Source organism: Sinohyriopsis cumingii, chromosome 3 (genome assembly GCF_028554795.1).
Source record: "Sinohyriopsis cumingii isolate HCF-2022 chromosome 3, ASM2855479v2, whole genome shotgun sequence".
Taxonomy (NCBI): Eukaryota; Metazoa; Mollusca; class Bivalvia; order Unionida; family Unionidae; genus Sinohyriopsis; species Sinohyriopsis cumingii.
The window spans coordinates 98,791,691-98,813,107 of NC_142963.1; the positions used below are offsets into that span (position 1 = coordinate 98,791,691).

The 21,417-nt window shown below is 34.8% G+C and overlaps 1 protein-coding gene across 2 annotated transcripts; it reads right to left on the reverse strand.

Annotated features, from left to right (window-relative positions):
- Positions 1-969: 969 nt before the first annotated feature.
- Positions 970-10,746, reverse strand: LOC149803372 (diencephalon/mesencephalon homeobox protein 1-A-like). 2 transcript variants are annotated; one of them, XM_089951386.1, is made up of 6 exons: positions 10,656-10,746; positions 8,429-8,623; positions 7,052-7,227; positions 4,492-4,795; positions 2,590-2,703; positions 970-1,318 (listed from the first exon to the last, which is right to left on the reverse strand). In XM_089951386.1, the coding sequence occupies exons 2-6, from the start codon at positions 8,595-8,597 to the stop codon at positions 1,035-1,037; spliced, it is 1,047 nt and encodes a 348-aa protein (XP_089807512.1). In that variant the 5' UTR covers positions 8,598-8,623; positions 10,656-10,746; the 3' UTR covers positions 970-1,034. The 2 variants fall into 2 exon arrangements, with proteins under 2 accessions (XP_089807512.1, XP_089807511.1); XM_089951385.1 differs by having other exon boundaries at positions 970-1,387.
- Between the last annotated feature and the right edge of the window lie 10,671 nt (positions 10,747-21,417).

Consider the following 21,417-nt stretch of genomic DNA (forward strand, 5'->3'; position numbering starts at 1 on the left):
TACATGGTAAATAGTTTATTTGGTAGAAAAAGAATCCGGGAAGACCCTGGGTATAACCACCGACGCACGTGAAGCTACTTGCAAGCTTTTACACATACTCACGCTGGCCGAGCCCAGACTCGAACCCACGCGGACAGAGGTGAGATGTAAGTGATCTTTAAAGGCAAGATTTAGTTAGACCAATCGGCCATTCGCGGCGCATGGTAATAATGAAGCAAACGGGATTACACTCTTCTTGCAGTTACCTTGCCATCATGCACCGTAGATATAAATTATAATATGCAGGGTTGGACTGACAACCAAGATACACTACCTCCCATGGGAAGTAGAGGCCTTTTATACATTTCAGATATATGCCCCCACCCCCCGAACACGGAGCTTCCTGGGAAATTTATATTTCTCCCGATGAGCTAAATCCTACCCCCGTAATGCGTCGCTTCACAAATCAGTCTTAAATTTTCAACATAGAACATAAATTGTGTCCTTTATGTTACTCGTCTATATCTCGACTTTATTTTCTACTGGTTGGATAATATCTGCCGTGCTAAAGCTTTTCAGATAAAGAACATTTGTACAGCATTCCTGTCTCTGATAAGCACCAATATTTTTTGAAACGCTTGTAGTTTTAAATAAATGTAGAATGGCCACTCTTCAAAAAGTCATTAAAGACAATTAAAAAAGTTTTCATTATAGCCAAAACATTTAATGCAGACCAGAGAGAGAGAGAGAGAGAGAGAATTTTCCACATTTTAAATTTTTTTATTTATTTATTTATTTATTTATCTATTATTATTATTATTATTATTATTTATAGCTTATTATCTGAACAATATATTTACGAAAACGAAAGTATGTTTTTTCTTTTATTTAAATTACACCATTTTGCGAATAAGGAAGCTGAAATAAGTGTAAGAAAAGACTATGCACAATGTTTTGCTGCAATAAATTTTATTCAATAAATCACCGAAACAAACTAGTTTTTCTGGTGTAAATCCAACGAGGATGCTGTAAGTACAACGAAACACAAAGGGGAACTACAACACATTTTGCAATCCAAAAGAAGCTGCATGTTGTTTGGCGCGCATGCGCAAGCTTTCAATGCTCGAAGTCGACATAACAGTCGAGTGTGAAGGAACAACACATGTTTTAGGCGATGAAGCCTGGAAATCAAACAAAGGTCTCTGGGAACCGAACGGAGATAAGTGACGCTGATATTGGCATCTATCAATAGCAGGGAATTGTAGGAATGTAGAGCCAGATATGGGCTTGTCTAGACGTGCTGGAGCGCCAAACAGAGACGGCATCATTTGAGCGCCACCTGTTGATGGAATTAATAAAGAATTGAACCCAAACGATTGGTAGGTCTGATCAGACGTCACTTTCATATCTGGAAAAAAATAGTTAACAGTTTAGATAATATCTCTTATAAGAAATTGAAGTTAATAACTGCTCTAATTGACGATAAAAAGCAGTTTTAAGAAAAGAACATAACATATAACGAAAAATCATGGGAACTTCCTTTGAACTAATGTACAATTAAAGAAAAATGGAAAGTAGATAGAGAAAAAGCTGCATAACATCAATTCAGCTAATTCTACTCCATGCGAATGAAGGATGCTTTAAAACAACAATTACTTTATGAAATCTAAATACAGATGTTTGACAAAAATAGGAAACGTATGTAACAGAGGGCAGAGGAAGCACGCTTGATATATAGATTATACAGCGTCTGTAAGAGAGGACATAGGGAGCACGCTAGATATATATATATATATATATATATATATATATATATATATATATATATATATATATATATATAATACAATTATGTAATAGAGGGCAGAGGTAGCACGCTAGATATATAGACTATACAACGTATGTAACAGAGGGCAGAGGTAGCACGCTAGATATATAGATTATACAACGTATGTAACAGAGGGCAGAGGGAGCACGCTAGATATATAGATTATACAACGTATGTAACAGAGGGCAGAGGGAGCACGTTAGATATATAGATTATACAATGTATGTAACAGAGGGCAGAGGGAGCACGCTAGATATATAGATTATATATAGATGCCTTTGGGCCCAGAATTGCTCAGATGACATATGAAGCTTAATATTTTACCAAGACTCGAAACAAAACAAGCATGTGGTTTTATAATTATTACATAATGCCTCTTTTAGGCCAATCTGATCAAAATCGTGTATCCACAGTCCTACGTGGAAATCTGATGGAAACAAATAATGGGTCATGTTCTGTTGATCTTGTGTTTCGCCGATCGAATCACAACTTTTATATCTGAAAGTGAAACACATCATTCGGAACATATCTTTACATAACGGTTCATTTACGCTTTCCAAATAGTTTTTGTATCTACACAATGTAAACATGAAATTCAAAATAAATTTGGATTTATGGAGGCTGGACTGTACTTATCTGAGAATATCGACGTGCTGACATCAGTAAAAACATCTAAATAGTTCTAATCTGTGTGTGAAATACGGAACTGAGGATTGGATATCTGTGGTCAACCATGTAAGATTAAAATGGTATTTGATAAAGCTGGTTTTAAAAGATTGTACCTGTACTGTACGATAAATCGTCATCTATGATCTCATTATCCACTGATATGTTATCCTCAATCTTTGGTTCGCCTCCTTTTGATGATTGCTCCTCTGGATCATTAGCTGTGTCCCCTTGATCGAGAAAGTAAGAAATTAATACCCTCATGGCATTGTGCTCAAGGTAACGTTTATATTAATGTACATGAGTGAAAACGAAATGCGCAATAAACCAAAATAAATACCAAATTCAGAAGCTGATGCTGAAAAGGTTCAAATCTGTGAAATTCTGATGGGTACTATTGACAAGAAATGAACTAATCTGAAACTGTATGTATGTATGTATGTATGTATGTACGTACGTACGTACGTACGTGTGTGTATGTATGTATGTACGTACGTATGTATGTATGAAAGTATGCATGTATGTATGTACGTACGTACGTATGTATGTACGTACGTACGTATGTATGTACGTACGTACGTACGTATGTATGTATGAAAGTATATATGTACGTACGTACATATGTATGTATGTATGTATGTATGTATGTATGTATGTGTGTGTGTATGAATGGATGGATAGATGGATACATGCATGCATGCATGTATGAGAGCATGAATGTACGTCTGCACAGTACTAGCTATAAAGCGCAGATTAAAGTTTCAGCTTAAAATATGTAAAGTTAACAATTTTAAAATAGCTTTCTGAAGATAATCGTTTTTAAATAAAAGTAAAAACGTGATCAAATAAGATAATGGAGAAAATGTAAAGATGAGTTTAATATAAAATGTATATTAAATAAAGTTACATTAAAGTGATATGTTTAATAAACACAATCATATAAACTTTTATTGTAATGGAACAAGGTTTGTAATTTCAGAATAACTATGGAAAATAATTATAAATGCACCTTTTATGCGTTTTTTTTTAAGGCAGGTGATTAATATTCATTGTGAAGAAATTATAATGTTCAAACTAAAGCCTTTAGTATCTGCAGCATATCTTTTGTCTCTGGTACTGACCATGCGTTCTCAATTGTTATTTATTTAAACTCACTTCTTCACGTTTTAATTTGATTAAGCGATTTGATGAAGTTTCATAATATAAATTGTACAGTCTTTCAAAGCTCATGTATATGCAATTCGCACTTTGAACAGAACATTCATTTACGACAATTGTCAGGGAGGGGATGAAATGAATTACACCGTTTCAAAGTAGTAACATGCATTGATAACAAATAAGAATTGAGTTGATGTTTATCAATTGCAATAAAATAATTCCTAAATAAATATAGTTATGATGTCATAAAATTTATTAAAGATGTATCAGTTTTGATTAGTTGTAATCTGCGTTTACGCTACTATAACCGTCTAGTCTGTAGTTTATGTTATAAGTAGAAACGAATATTTCTAAAAGTACTATCATTATTATTTATTTTTAAAATTTCTAACAGATCTGATTAAGAAATATAAATCGGAGAATTGTTTTTTGTTAGGTGTTTGCGGCACAGCAACACAAGTAGGTTATTTCGTGCCAAGCCAACTAGAGTAAAGTGTCTTGACCAAGAATACATTACAGTAGCCGATCTTGGCTGATCCAATGGTAGGCTTCTAACCATTGAGTCACCCTGATTCCTCTCACGACACGAGGAAGTCGTATAAAACCTTTCTCACATCCCTAAATTCTCAGAGAGAGAGAGAGAGAGAGAGAGAGTTCACTTTCACTATTATTTTCATCTCATTGCCTTGTTCGCATACAAAGAAATAAGGTTTCATTGGCCTTGTTGCTTTATTCCATATTGGCCTTTACGGAATATAAAAATAATATACAGCTTAGGAGTTAGCTGTACTTTTCGCATAATAAAGAAACAAAGTTCCACACTGAATGATTCTTAGTAATGTTTAAGCAAGTAATTATACTTTTTGCTTCCTCTGGTGAAACTGGGTCAGATATTTCATGGTTAGCGTTTAATTCATTGGAAAGCGACTCCACGTCGATATGCGTCTCACTTTCAATGTCGGAAGTTTCGGAAATGGATCCAAGAGCAGAATTAGTTGATTCTTCCTTGATGGACATCTCTTTAGAAACAAAAATGTCGCTTTCTTGTGCCAAATTTTCTTTTGTACCATTCTGTTCCTTGGAAGTTGTTGCTTGATTATCTGATTTCGAAGAGAACCCCTTCTGTTTCTTACGGAATTTAGCTCTCCTGTTTTTGAACCAGACCTGCAAAAGACCAAATAACAGATCTTGAAATATTTAGGAAAGGGATGTATTTATACAGTATGGTCCTCGTTGTATTCCATCTTTTGCCACGATATTGTTATCTGTTTCTGAAGAATGACATTGCAATATCTTCTCAGTTAGTTCTTCAGCGAATATGCTGTTAGAGAAACCTCTGCCAAACGAGAAACATCCACGGCACCCTCCGATGTGACAGAAAGGATTACATTCACTATCGAATATATCTGACACTTGCACTCACATCCATTTTCAGTTTGGTCGTAATGTATCCGTAAATGTTCCATACTCCATTTGGACCTTGCCGATATCATTGGCATAAAAATGTACTGGGATTTAATATCATACCAATTTGTTAAATACAGGCAATCACAACAAATAATTGTGCTATTGTTGTACCCTTCTTTCCTTTTCATGCCTTCCACATGTTAAGTAAATACAAGTAAATACCAATATATGTTTACAGCAGATAACAAAAGACAGAACAGAACGTAACAGAAGGCTTATTCAGTACTTTGGGCGTCCGACACAAGATACAAAACGTATCGAACAGAGTTTTATTTACAGTGCGCCATAAACAGGATTGATAGGTGCTGAATCCATATTTTGTAACAGGTGATCTCTAAGTTTAGAAGCAAAATATATGAATCTGAGAAACATTTGTAAATCGACTCATTCTTTGACTGAAAGTTGGATTTGTAAATTTATCCACTGAAGGATGATATATTACATCTTATCGAAAAAGTTCTGTCCTAAATTGGTACATATAAGATATATGTATAAAGCTGGCACTCATATTCTACACACTTGATATTTTCCTTAAGACAAAGTTTGCAAAACTGCGATCTTTTTCAATCTGAACGTGTCTTCCTCTTTAAATCATTAAATCATGACAAATCATCGACGAGATGCAAATGTTTTTTTGTCTGAAAACGAAATGTAGAGCTAATGTTACTTTTTTTCCAATGTCCAATAAAGACTTGGTCCGATTATAACATACATTCTATTGTAGAATCCCCTATCTTACTTGACAAGATCTGTAACGTGGCATAAAATGGACGTTGTCTTAACATCGTTAGACAAATTCTTATGACGCCCATTTTTAGCGATATCCATAAACAGTCACAACCAAGAGAAAATAACACGATTTAACTTTCCTGGTCCATGTGCTTTTGCCGGCACGAGCCAAGTTATTTAACATAATATCGACTTGTCGACAAAGGTATAGATTTAGTCCAGTACTTTACATATCTGAATACAAAAGCTATACTTAAAAGGTTTTGCGATATTCATCGAGACCGATGTAATTATTCCGAGTAGATGGTACTCTAAGATATCGTTTACAAAATCATTGAGGGATTGCTTCTATTTATTTCAAATATTAAGATCCTCATATTTCTGAACCGTAACTTACGATTAGATTCGTAATAGCAGCAAATGTATTCTTTGTAAAAGCGAAATAGTTGTTGATGTTGATACCAGAAAATTCTAGATACTGTCGTCCAAACATGGGATTCCAACATATTGTTAGTTTTAGTCCAGTTCAACCTTGTGGTGAAAAGCAGTCCCATATATGTATAAAAATGAAACCGTTTCAATGGGTTTACTCCTATGTTGCTAACGTTCATAATATCTCCAAAAGCCTCCGTATAGAAAGACATTTTTCGTTTGCTTTATTTTTGTTCGAGTGACTTCCATTCCTGTTTAATTATTAAAATAATCTGTGGTATTAATTTGTTGTTGCTATGGTCGTATAGTTTCAAAACATTTAGCTTCATCATCTGCAGACAAAGATCACTAGTATATTATCTGTGACGACAATTTCCATATCACACTTAATTCGTAACTTTTAACCTAATTCGTCATAAAACAGAAATCTTCCAAATACTCGTTTACTGGTACTTATATTGATTAGAAAGAAGCACCGAATTCTAACTAGAGCATTAAAATTAAACCTATTTGTATTTCCTGAAGTTACATCCTTAAAAGCCACAGGACTTTTATACAGGAATTCAAAGCTGACCTGTAAGGTTTCACCCGAAACCAAAAGGTTCCAATCTCTAAAAAGGTAATGTTATCAAATTAGATTATTTCTAGAAATTATGCTGCTTTTATATTGCTGCCTATCCGTAATCGTAATTAAAGTTTGATAATATTTTTAACATTGTATGTACATCTAAACACTTTTGTTATAATTTCTCACTAAGGATTATTACAAGATTTTTCGAAGCGTTTTGATACCTGTATTCTAGCCTCAGGAAGACTGGTCATCATGGCGAGTCTTTCGCGCATGACAACATCCGGGTAATGCGTCTTTTGGAACGTTTTCTCCAGAGCTGAGAGTTGCTGATTGGTGAATGCTGTTCGACTTCGTCTCTGCTTTCGGTGTGGGCCATACCTTGCTTCGAATATTATATCTACAAGAGAAGAAAATAAAAGAAAAAAAAAAAAAAAAAAAAATATATATATATATATATATATATATATATATATATATATATATATATATATATATATATATATATATATATATATATATATATATATATATATATATATATATATATGTGTGTGTGTGTGTGTGTGTGTGTGTGTGTGTGTGTGTGTGTGTGTGTGTAATTATCTGATATTTGCAATTTTCATTTCACATGTAAAAACTATGAATATCTGTATTTATATTGGCCTTTACTGAATATAAGGAACAACAACAACACAAAAATTGTGCAGGAATGTGTCAAAAATACTTGAATCATTTGTGTCCAGCTAATTTCATACTCGAGAGCAAGTATATATCATCAACTGGTTGACCGCATTCTCGTTTCAAGATGTCCTTAGTTTCAGACAATTTATATTATAGCACATATTGTGGTTTTTTTAAATAGTTCTTACCCCTTTTAAATCAACACATATTACCTATCTCAACAGAAGAACTGAGAATAAATATAACGTTTCTAACCTCTCACATGTTTGAACATATTTATACAAATGTATCAGACAATTTTGAAAACGCGACATTAATTTTACAAAGATCATGGTATGCAAATACAAAATTACACTAAGATGTAACTACTTAAGCAAGTAGTTAAATAATTTGCTTGAATATCATATTATTTTATAACATTACATATTTAAATATAGAAAGAAAAACTACTGCGTGAGCAAGTGAGAGAAGGAGAAAAACAATACTGAATAAATTGTAATCCCATATTTTCTACAACCTCATTAACTAAGTTCTAATCATTTATTGTCAATGTATGGAATTACTATTACAGAAGATAATATTTAAAAATGGCACTAGACCAACAGCATTTGTCTGCGAAATGATAAAATTAGTATACATTTTATTACACTGATTTTTAGGGTTATTACAATACATCAACTGATTGGATAAAATGTATTACACGTTATCTGCTTGGTTTTTCGTTTCAAAATCTGTGAATTAAAAAGGAAAATCTGTTTAACTTTATTTTACTTCCTTTGAAAACATACAGATATAAAATAAACTGCAAATATTTTCTTGCCGAGTTTACAAGTCTCCAATCTGATCGAGATAAATCCAGCAAAATGTATTTATTTATTTATTTAGTTAGTTAGTTATGTATGTATTTTCCTACTAACCTGCAAGTCTTTCTGCCCATGTGAACGGATGGAATGGAGGTGCGAAGTGTGCCATCTGCGCTTGCACAGGATAATAAAATGGCGTCTGCACTGAGGGAGGAAAATGGGAAAAATTCATGATGGAAGAGTGTCCAAGATAGGGCGACGAGGATCCATCAAAAGCTTGCATTTCCTCAGTCCTGTATCATCTGAAATCTTTAAAATTAAGATCTTGATACTCCAATTTATTTCGAAATTTTATGTTGTCATTATTACAAAAAATGAAATAATTATGACTAATATTATCACAACTTATTGAGAGCCCCATCTCTTAAAACAGAAATTATTAAACTTAGACCACAAGGCATGAGGCACATGTAATCATAACTAAATAAAATTAGGGGCAGTCGTTTATGACAATACTGATGTAGGAGTAATTCAGTAAATGCACGGACCAAAATAATATTCAATTTGAAGAAGAGTATCTGAAATATGGATTAGTTTCATTGCTCTTCAATTACTAAATCTTAATCAATGTAATTGGAACTCTGAAATTAATAATGTTATGTCAGAATAAGAACAAAGAGCAACAGCTACTTATAACATCCTTACAATGTGTCACTTCAGAAATTACCCATGGATCAGAGAATCTGTGCGGGCAGAGACATTGCATACCCACCCCACAGGAAAGCAGTTTGTCAAATTCAGATTGCGTCTTTTTATTGGACGAAATCCAGTGGTAATGAAATTTGAAATTTGGGATGTGTCAGCGATATTAATTAATAATCAGTTTTAACCTTTTATGCACATGCAGGCTCTTTTAGAAAAAATATTTGATGAATACAAACGAATCTGGTAAGGTCTATAGTATTTCTTTGCTATGCTAAAGATTTCTGGATGATTTCAGGAAAATGATATTTACAAAATAAATATAACCCTGAATGCTAAATTATAAAGTAAGAGACCGAATTAACATTACACTCAGCATTTATAAACAAGGAAGAAATAGCTACATTGGCTTCTCGTTTTCGTGCATTGTTTGACCAACAACCGTACTTTGGTATTTCTAAAATAATAAATTTAGTTAAGATTACTTATCTCAAGAAATTTAGAAGAATAACTATTTAGATATATACATCACTTGGTGTAACGTTTGAAGGAAATGTTAAAAACAGTCTACAATTTTACAAATATCTGCAGTTTATTCTCACATATACTTCGAAGCCAGACCCTGGTTTTGTTCTTGATATAGATGATGATCTGACCTTATTTCAGTTGAAACGGTATCTGATATTTATCAGTAAGTGACATACTGCAAGTTTTTGGAATCCTCTAAACTTTTCCTTAAAGGTATATCTTTTAAAATGGCTTGCCCTTAAATTTATTATTTTTTTTTAAATATATACCCAAGCATCGCAGTCGTTACAGAAATATCAAAAGTGATCCAGATATCAAATTCAGTTTCATCGCGTCATTCACAAAGAAATAAGGATTTATAAAGCTAATAAATAACATTAACTTCTTTCATGAAAAATGTAGTATATCACCATTTCGTTTGAAATGTGCAATTCATTTTTAGTATAACTGTCTCTAAATCACTGAACTCGGCCAGAGAAAATACAACAATAAATAAGTAAATATTAGGTGAAATGTAATCGACACCAGTTCCTAGATCACTAGTATCAGCTAAGACCAACTGCATATATTAACATTTTCAAAGAGTTGACAGATCCCGTTGACCTGGCACTGCAAACTATTTTTTTGTGAACGGATTTAAGCAAAATATCAATTGCAACTGCAGAAAAAAAATCTGCTAGTACCAAGCGCTTCTAAAGTGCATCATGGTTAGAGACATACTTAACACGAGATTTACAAAGCATGAAGTGGTTTTGATCGGTAAACTTATTGACCGTGGTAGAAAACATGAAGCAGGACTTGTAGGATTTTGTGCATATTTCACTAGGAACAAATATATGGTTGAATAATTTGGTAAAATTTGAACGCAGAAGTACCGCCAAACCAGCCTTAAGTGTAATATCGTCCAAAATCTGGCAACTTGGTTGGAATGGTTTCTTCTCTTAGTCCACAGCTCTTTAATTCCAACCAACAGTAAAACATCAAAGGGACTTGACTGAATACAGTCATCTGAGACCCCTCATTTTTTAGAATTATATGATTATCTAATAGTTAGCAAACATACAGCTAAACAAGCACGATGCAAATTATCCCTTCCCCCTCCCACACTTACCAAGTAGTAAGTTCTGCCGCTAGTTCTGTAAGCTGGGTCTTCAATGGTTTCGCGCTGCCTTCTACTTTATTTTGGCCGATGTTACATGTACATACTAATTCTCTGGGTAAGGAAACCTAACAAAATTGTAATATATATATTCAGCGCAGAACTTATTTAAAAACAAATAAAATCTTGTCGAAATTTAAAAAAGACACTGAGAACGTGATAGCTTAAGGATTCGTCAGATTTACTTTTCAATTCATTTCACATTTCTATTTTCATGTTAAGTATTACCACCCACGAATAAAACTCGCATATGCCACTTAGGAAGTTTTAGCAGTATTTCTTCTCACTAATCTGTTTGTCTAGGTGTTAACATCAGGCCAGTTTTGGTGAATAATTGACATTACCTTATTTGCTTATCTGTTTAACACGGACCCTTGACGTGTCCGATGAAAAAAGAATATTTACTGGCCCAGCGAATAGTCAAACGTTTCGTATTTGATCTTCTTCATGATTGAGTTCTCATTGAAAGTCTGACGTGGTAATGATTGAAGAAGCTATCCACACACAACGAGTATTGATATCAAGTTACAGAGAGGTGAGATAAACCAGTACAATCAGATCTATTGAGTTTAACAACCGGTAGCTAACAATTTGGATCTTCAACAACACAGCAACCCACCCTATCATCACCCATACACACACACCAACACACACACACACACACACACACACACACACACACACACACACACACACACACACACACGCGCACACACACACACACGCACACGCACACGCACACAAACTCGCTGGTTATTTTTTACGTTTTGGTACTTGTTTATGACAGATGCTGATGCTACAGCATGTGTGTGTCTCGTCACTGTTAAGACCACCACCAGCATCGTCCTCTTCGTTTTAAGGCAACAGAAGAAGAAGAAGAAGAAGAAGAAGAATTGTTGTTGTTGTGGGGTTTAACGCCATTTTTCAGCGCACGATAGGCTTTACATGGCGGCCAGTATTAATGGTGGAGGAAGAACCAGGGGAAACCCCCCCCCAAAAAAAAAATGAACCCCGACCCACGAGAAGCTACTGGGAAGCTTTCTCACATACCCACATTGGCTGAATCTGAGACTCGAACCGTCGCAGACAGAGGTGAGATGGCAGTGATCCGTAACGGAGAGCGATTTAGACCACTCGTCCACTCGGGGCCCCCAAGAAGAAGAAGAAGAAGAAGAAGAAGAAGATAATGATGATGATGGTGATGATGATGAAAGAATGGTAGGAGGAGCAGAAGAAGAGGAAGAGAATAACTTAGGTGACTATGATGAAAATGAAGGAAAAATCATTCAGAGATATTCAATAATATTTTTTCTTTTGGATTCAAGTATTTATTTATTCGATGTAATGCAAGATTGTGCAATCCACTTTGAGATAAAATCGGGCATATATGTCATTTCACGAGGATGAAGTCAACTACTATGTTAATACTAATTAAAACGACATATAAATATCAATAATGTGCCGTTCGGTTTGTAAAACGTTTTCAAAATTGGTGGTTAAATGCATCGAAATGTAATTGACAATTACAGGTAAGTTGACTTCCTTTTACAAAAAAATAGCACGGATGAATAAGGTATGACATTAAGACAACAGTATAGCTTATTTTAAGAAGAAAAAAATTAAATTATTTTTTAAAGCGAAAATGCTTAATTTGGGACGACAAAGATGTTAGATACACAGAACGACACCTACATATTTTCAAGACTTAACAAGCATTGCTATCATTATTATTAGTAGTAGTAGTATTTCAGTAGTAGATCTGTACATCCAAGCAGAACATTATTGACTTCTATAAATGTGTAAGGTATATTCAGTTAATATCTAAGGACTTCTGTTAAAGTGTAAAGAATATTCAGTTAATGTCTAAGGAGTTCTATATAAGTGTAAGGTACATTCAGTTAATGTATAAGGACTTATATAAATATGTAATGTACATTCAGTTAATATCTAAGGACTTCTATAAAAGTGAAAGGTATATTCAGTTAATATCTAAGGACTTCTATAAAGGTGTAAGGTATATTCAGCTAATGTCTAAGGACTTCTATAATAGTTTTAGATGCAGCGTGCATAGAAAGAAAACATAGAAAAATATTGTTTGCTTTTAAATTACTATTTTCTTTTTAATTTACAAAGAAACTTTTCGAGAAGTGCAAGATAAAACTTAGCTATCCAGGATAAGAATTACAAAGTTGTACATTGACAAAACTTAGCTTTCCAGGATAAGAATTACAAAATTGTACATTGACAAAACGTAGCTTTCCAGGATAAGAATTACAAAGTTGTACATTGACAAAACTTCTAAACGCGGCACTTGATAGTGAAAAGGGAGATGAAAATTAAGTTAATAAATCGCCGTGAAGTTAATTCTTAATTTTCAAGAGAGAGAGAGAGAGAGAGAGAGAGAGAGAGAGAGAGAGAGAGAGAGAGAGATGAGGCAACTCAATCAAGTTTATGGAAATTCATTTTCAAAAACCAGTCTTTACCCAATATCTCTTTAGTGCATCATTATTATACTCACGTAAATTAAAACAATAGAATAAAATGAACATAGAGAAAAAGCATATAAACATATTTTCAGAAATAGAATATTAAAAATTACTTTTTTAAATGCATAGTACTGAATCAATAAATATATAAGTAGTTATTTTTAATCAGTTATCTAACTCACCTTTCACAAAGACTCGGTTTCTCTGTTGAAAGTTTCTTTTTCAATGACCGGCAAAACCCTGTATGAGAGAAACGATACTCATACCCGAGTATTATAATTTGTAAATTTTTCAATCTGGATTATGAAACCCCATATTTAATTAAGAGTTACGTAGTCGGAGGTATAAGTGATTTGTTCGTCTCAAGTGGAATCAAGATTAGAAAGCACTGGAAAGCGTGGCCATTTCGCCGGTAACGTGATGGTTGAACAGCTAGTGTGTAGCAGTTGTTGTTTTTATTGTTACTTTTTTCTTGTAAACTTGTTAATACAGCGATATCGGCAGCCACTTCAAATATCACTCTTCGGTCGCGGAACCGAGAGCGTCTGGCATTTCGACTGCAAGAAACGGATCGCGGCTTCAAACCGAAACACTTTAAGTGCGGGATTAGGGAGCAGTGACATGTTTGTAAACCGTCCATTAAGTACTTGTCCAATACCAAGTATATAATTTTGTCAAAATATTTACCCTAAATATACTAGGATTAGACAGCGTCAATATTATCATACAGACTATTACTGAAGCCTGTGATTTAAATATCTCACTTCTATCCCTACGTCGGCCACTAGGTTGAATTTCCGACGTTCGGGAACACGTTGCTAAAAGGCGTTGCGATTTATCAGAGTAACTGAGCGTTGCTTTGTATTTACTGGGTCCCAGTTTCAATCACGTGCAACATTATACACAAACGTTAATGGTTGAAACATATTTATATAATCAAGTTCGTTTTTGCTGCTTCAGCATACGTCATCAAGTGAGATCGAACGGGTTGTACATGATATGACATCACATACATTTTAAAATATATTTTTAATTAATTTTTAGTAAACCCACTTTTTATAGAAAATTTGCAGATAATTTATTTTTCACGCTGAAATGAACAATTTATACAAGAGTAATGATCGCACGGAATATTCGAATCACCAACATTGATTGTAATATTCAGGAAGGAATTTGAATTCAAAGGCTTCGCCCCCAAATTAAAATTGTTCCCTCGTGTTGCAGCGAATCTTTTAACTTAGGGAATTTTAAATAATTCACGAATTAATATTTTTCTGAGACGCCAAATAGAACTTCACTCTCGGTCACCAGCGGAGCCTTAGAACACAAGTATGTGCGAGGCGAATGAAATTGGTACTGATATACATATGGGGGTTGGTCTGCATTTACGTGGTAGATTTTATTTAAAAAGGTGCAAAAGTACAAGACCATGGAGTAAATAAAGTCAATACAAGTATTCACAACTTCGTATCATATAATAAGAATTACATACATACATACATACATACATACATACATACATACATATATACATACATACATACATACATACATACATACATACATACATACATACATCTAAAAAGACATAGAAATGACAAAAATTCCCTTCAAAGTGTGAGGAAAATGATTAAGATGTTACATTAGAAGGAACAATTGTTAGAAAAAGCGGGTTAGAACATGCAATAAACAAACAAACATGACAATACATCTGGGTATAATTTTAGGACGAGTTCGATGGCAGTAAGAGATTAATCAATAATGTAAGAGACCCGTAATTGAGATTAAGAAGCGATTGCCAAGGTCCATCGGGCGTATAAAGACAGAACCTGCTGTACAGGCCAAGTGTATGTTGAGCATTTGTTTAAAATAAATTCCAATATAGCCATTTTACGCCAGGTTAAAAGAAAAAACAACTAAAAATTAAATTACATCAGATAATAAGGTGGAAACGGTACTGACACCAAGTTTTGAAGAGGAGGAAATATATTTAAAAAAAACATTCAGTCTTTTTTCTATATAGCTATTTCCGTTGTGTGCTTTTTTCGTGTCCTAGAATCAATTATAAAATAATGTATACAAATTGGAACAAATATTTGCCGCTGAAAATAAGGTTTCAAACGAAAAATAAAAACACTGACCGAACAAATGAAATAATATGATAATTGTTATTTCAGTGAAACAATATATCAAAGTTTACGTAATAACAATAATTATATGTGAAGTGTCTCGCGATGTCAAGTTAATTCCAAGTTTTGAAACTTTCAAAACTCCGTTCATTTAAACCCTTTGCTATGTCTAATCTACACGACCAGACATTTAGGTTACTAAAATAAAACAATTGTAAAAGGAATTGGTTTCTGATAGGTTTTCTCATTTGTTGTTTTTGCAGGGTTTAACACCATTTCTCAGCACAATATAGGCTATACATGGCGACCAGTATTAATGGTGGAGGAAGAACCCCAGAAAGAACCACCGGCCCATGAGAAGCTACTGGCAAGCTTTCTCACATACCCACACTGGCCGAACACGAGACTTGAAGCCACGCAGACAGAGGTGAGATGGCAGTGATCCGTAACGGTGAGCGCTTTAGATCACTCGGCCACTCGGGGCCCCTTTCTTATTTGTGTTGTTATGCATTTATGTACTTATTATATTCATTACATCAACACCGAAATACTGTCCGAGGAAAATTCTTTTTTCTCTTATTCGGCTTCTTCAAAACAAATATGTCAATGGCAGAAACAGTCACATTTTGCAAAACTTGACACAAAACATTGTTGCATGCCACTATAAAGGACAATGGTATGATGTTCCTCATTCCGTACGTCCATTTCCAATTTAATTTCCGCACAATAAAAATAGTTCTCAACCATCTACCGTAACCTGTGTTACAAATAGCTTCCTTTTGTGGTAGTGAAGAAGCTTAACGATGTCGAGGTCCAAAGTCAAAGTTCAAGGTGCCTATGACAAAAAGATGGAAATGATCTTCTCATAATAGCATTAGTTCTACATGTAAGACCTGGTCCAAACTTGTGAAGGGCTTGCACTTCTGGTATGGAAGAAGCGTATCAAAGTTGGGGTTACAATGCCGAAGCTCAAAGTCACTTACTGAATTAAGGAAACTATTTCCGCACACATTAGCTCTACAACATAAACCTAGCCCAAATGTGAAAAGCGTCCACTTCGGATAAGAAAGGAACCTGTCATTTTTTGAGTGAACAAGTCAAAGGTCAAGGCCATTGTCACTGAAAGAAGAATAAGTTTTCTGCGCGATAACTTTTATTCTGCATAACATAACTGGACAACGCATTGGGATTAACATGAACATAGAGCAAAATGAAAGCATATTGATTTGGAAGACATGTGAAGATGAAGGTCACTGGCTGAATTATAAAAATGTTTTCTGTACATATATATCAGTAGTCACGTCTATGCCTTCGCAAATGTCGGTAGATGGGTTACACTTTGGGTAAGAAACATGCGACCTGATTTGGAGGTCAATATAATTGTTATTAAGAGAAGAACGCCTTTTTCGTAAAGAATTAAGGAAATAAAACACGCACACAGACTGTAGTTCCAGACGACGTACCATGATCAGAGTTTAAAGAGGGTTTGCACTTAACATATCGAAGGAGGTTTTTGAGTTTTGGGGTGTAGTTTCAAGGTTATTGTGACTGAAACAAAAATGGGTTTTGCGCAATGAAGTTTATTCGAATGTTCCTAGAAACAAGTATGGACGTCCCTTACTTAAGTAAGACAGAAACCTAAATATTTTGGGTTCTAATGGTCTAAGGTCACAGTCATGGTAAATCTATTAGGAAAATAATGTTTCTTGCCCGGTTAGTTTAACTCAGGACCGCATATGTTATACAGGTCAATGAGACCTGTTTATGAATAATCTCCAGAGACATCCACGCATTCATAGTGCCAAGGGCAAGAGCTATTAAAAACGGGTCAGGCATATATAGTACCTACGAAATTAAACACGGGGCGGGCGTATATAGTGCCTATGACAAGAGCTGTTAAACAGCAGTTAAACACGGTGCGGGCCTAGATAGTGCCTACGACAAGAACTATTAAACAGCCATTACACTCGAGATGGGCGTAGATAGTGCCTGTGACAAGAGCTATTAAGCTGCAGTTAAACACGGGCGGGCGTAGATAGTGCCTATGACAAGAGCTATTAAACAGCTGTTAAACACGGGCGGGCGTAGATAATGCCCATGACAAAGGCTATTAAACAGCTGTTAAACACGGGCGGGCGTAGATAGTGCCTATGACAAGAGCTATTAAACACGGGGCGGGCGTAGATAGTGCCTACGACAAGAGCTATTAAACAGCTATTAAACACGGGGCGGGCGTAAAGGTACTGCATAGTACGTAGTACTCGTGTTTTTAAAATGAAGGCAGTATCTCAAAACATATTTCAAATCGACCCCCATTTATTCCCCAAAGAAAACTTAGCAGCTCTCCTGTAAGCATGCAAAATTCAAAGGAAAGTAACAAAGTTTCAAAGCTGATTTATATCCTTTCAAACTTTGCTCATAACTCTTTCACCTCTACTGCATTGTTGACAAGTATGTTATCTCTGAGTTTGTTTCTAAGGTGTTTCATACCATAAGAAAATATTTTTTACCCTAAGTCACAAATTATTGTGACGAGAGGTTAATTTCATTGTTTCTAGGATGGTGTATTATAAATAGTTATGTTGGTTAATTAATTACGGATTTCGTATGCGTCATCGTTTAAGTGCCTTGAACACCAACCCGTCAATACCTATGAAAAATATAGCATCTCAAAGAAAAAGGTATAAAAAAAAACGTCTTGAAAAAGTTCATATTTTAAGTGAAGCTGGCCAAAAATCAACACCTAAAACTTTGCGTTTTTTTTAATTGTCGCCGAATGGAAATCTTTTTTGTGGATGTAAGAAACGAGTTACAAAGAAAAGTGAGTAAACTCATTTTCTTGACTATCTGTGCTTGCTTTCGTTAGCAGAGACATAATTTTAACTTTAATAAAGTTCTGTGATTTTAATCAGAACATTTTTCAAAACATTGGCTAGTTACACGTTGTAAAATATGAATGCAATTTAAAAATATGAACTTATATTAAAGTGACTTGTCACAATTTGCACTCAAATATTGTATGAATTTAAAAACATTCGACAGCAAACTTCGTTACGAAATATTTAGCTGATATTTTCTCAGGCCCTTAGCGACATAAGGGTTCAGTTACACACTCATGTCAATTACAAACTTCATACTGATCTCACAAAAAAGATAAGTATTTGCTCGCTGTTGAAATTAGCATTTCTCAACGTGTGGGTAAATTTATGAGCATAGCTTACTGTAACATGAGCTGAATAAGCTATATAAAGAAGCCCTTCCGTGATCTTTAAACAAGTACTTTATCCCAATAAATCGTCCATCATTTGAAAAACTCTGCCATCATGACAGGTCGACCCCAGGGCTTAAGAACCATTAGCGGATTAGGCTAAGATTTGGAGTTTCCAATCCTCTTCGAACTGTTTGTTCCTCTTAGGAAACAAACATTGTCTTGACTTGTCATCCATATTCGATGGCCACCTACAAACTTTAGAATTAACATTTGGCATAGTGGAATTGAAAACTGGCATGTTTAAGTGAAAGTCTCACGTAAATTTTGCATTTGCAGAAGGGGGTCGCAGACGCCGAGTAAAAACTCAACGGAAACATAAAAAACTGTAAAACCTTTGCACGAAGTCTGGCTTGGCTTTCATAATACTTTAAAAACAAGATCGTACTCAATTGATACCCCCTCCACTAAAACGCACACGAAGTCAAATATAAGGTCAGTATTTAACTGCTAAATCCCAAATGGCCTACTTGTTTCAAAATTAAACTTCGTTATAATTATCATATCGATGTAAAAAAATAATCAATATGCAAGATTTCAGAAAGGATTTTAATCAGAGTCCAACTTTTATGAAAGCGGACCAGATAAACAACAGTATTTAATCAGTGAAAATAAGACATTTCGATTGTATAGTGCATTATTTTGAGGAGTCTTTCATAACACAGGATACGGTGGGGAAAGCATAAAAATACGGGTCGATGTTGTTGGGTACGCAAAAGTACTGAAACAAATACGAAGATGAAAGGCCGAGATCAACCAGTGGTTTCCAACCTGTGGTCCGCGGCCACCCCCACCCCCTTCGGAGAGTTGGGGGCACGGAGTTATTCCATGGGAGGCCGCAGGGTTATTCCAATGAGTATTTTCTCAATTAACAGAGCCTGAAAGTAAAATTAATATCAAAGATGGGTTCCACGAAATGTTGTGAAGTTACGAAGGGGTCCTCATAGTTGAAAAGGTTGGGAACCACTACGATAAACAAAAACATTCTTGAACATTTCAGTGGTACGAAACGGAATGTTTCAGACAAGGCAAAGGTAGAAGAACTCTGGAAAACATCTGGATTGGTACGAAACAACGCAACGGATGGATGGTCGGAAATCAGTAAAATGATGAAGTGAAAACGAAACGGAATAAAATTGGACAACGAAACAGAACGGCAAATAACTAGTGCAATCTTTAAAGCTTTATTATCTCGACTGCATTAGTGCCTTGGTATATTTGGAGATGGCAGGTGTTGGAGTCAAACACCCAATTTTCTGCACGAGTCAGTACACTACAAACATCGCTTTTACAAGCTTGGACATTTTACAGAACTGCATAAAGGCACTTTTTGCAGTGTGGTAGATGAAGATAATTATTTGGTGGTGCATTACATTAGTTTCACTTATTGTGAAATACTATTACGAGAGAGAGAGAGAGAGAGAGAGAGAGAGAGAGAGACAAACAGAGAGAGAGATGAATTTGTTTCAGTACTTTTGCGAACCCAACAACATCGACGATATTATGTGCGTGTACGATACAAGAGTCAATTAATGAACACCAGCCTTGTATGGTATTCTGACGATTCACTGAAATGTTTGGTTGCTTTTCTCTCTCGTGATATAAATACTTCATCGGTATTCTGACGATTCACTGAAATGTTTGGTTGCTTTTTTCTCTCGTGATATAAATACTTCATCAAATATTTATATCACGAGAGAGAAAAGCAACCAAACATTTCAGTGAATCGTCAGAATACCATACAAGGCTCGTGTTCATTAATTGACTCTTGTATCGTACACGCACATAATATCGTAATAAGTGTTTACACACCAAACATAATTTATTTATACTTGGATGAAATGGGGGATACTCGTCTAATTGAACCAAAATTTTCAAAATAACCTTAATCTTGTCTACTTAGCAAATTATTTGAGGAAGCAGAAGGTGTAACTATAACAATGAACTTGACGAACTGGCCGACCCTTTGAGTAACAACAGGTTTTGTCCATGTTTTGTTGCATCACTGTGCGTGCACTGTACATGCATGCCTGTGCATAAAGCTAAAGTGACCTGTTACCGATGACATGCGTAAAATTCAGACCTAGGACACAAAGTCTGACACCGTAAAAAATCATGTACAAGTTCATCAAAACTGAAACATTGACATTAAGTTTAACAAGCAATATTGACAATTGGGTTCTGTATGCTTAAATTTTCATTACAAGTGGTATTTAAAAACTTCTGAATATGTTGTTGTAACTGGGTTGTTTTCTTTCAATGCACCTGTCAATAAATTTAATGTGATCAATAGACAAAGTATGGTTATATAATATAACCTGGAGCTGCACATACAAAACGCCAGACAACTGCATATATGCGAGTGACATAACAATGGTAAATAACAGTGACGCAAAAATGTCAGAGGAGAAACAATTCCAGTACTAACAAAGAGTATAATGTGAATGCTGGACTTCTATTGGTACTCACCGAGTTATATCAAGGCCGACCTGGATGAAGTTTACAGACGTAATTCTTTGTCATGTCATACAATGTTTGAGGTGGTTTCATCGTTTTAAAGATTATTGCGAATATAAGGCAGATGACACGGGTTCTGATCATAACGCCTCAAATAGAAATTAGGGTTATTATATTAAATATTAAGATTATATTAGCAATCAGTTTGTTGGTTATTATTGGCTGAACGCCATGCGCTGTACATGGCAGCCCCTGTATTTGGCGAAGGAATAACACAGAAATATACCATGAAGCACCATAGTCGAACAGGATCATTCATTTTTCACATTTCATGGTTTTACTGATCGAGTAACTTGTGAATCAGTAACTATTGT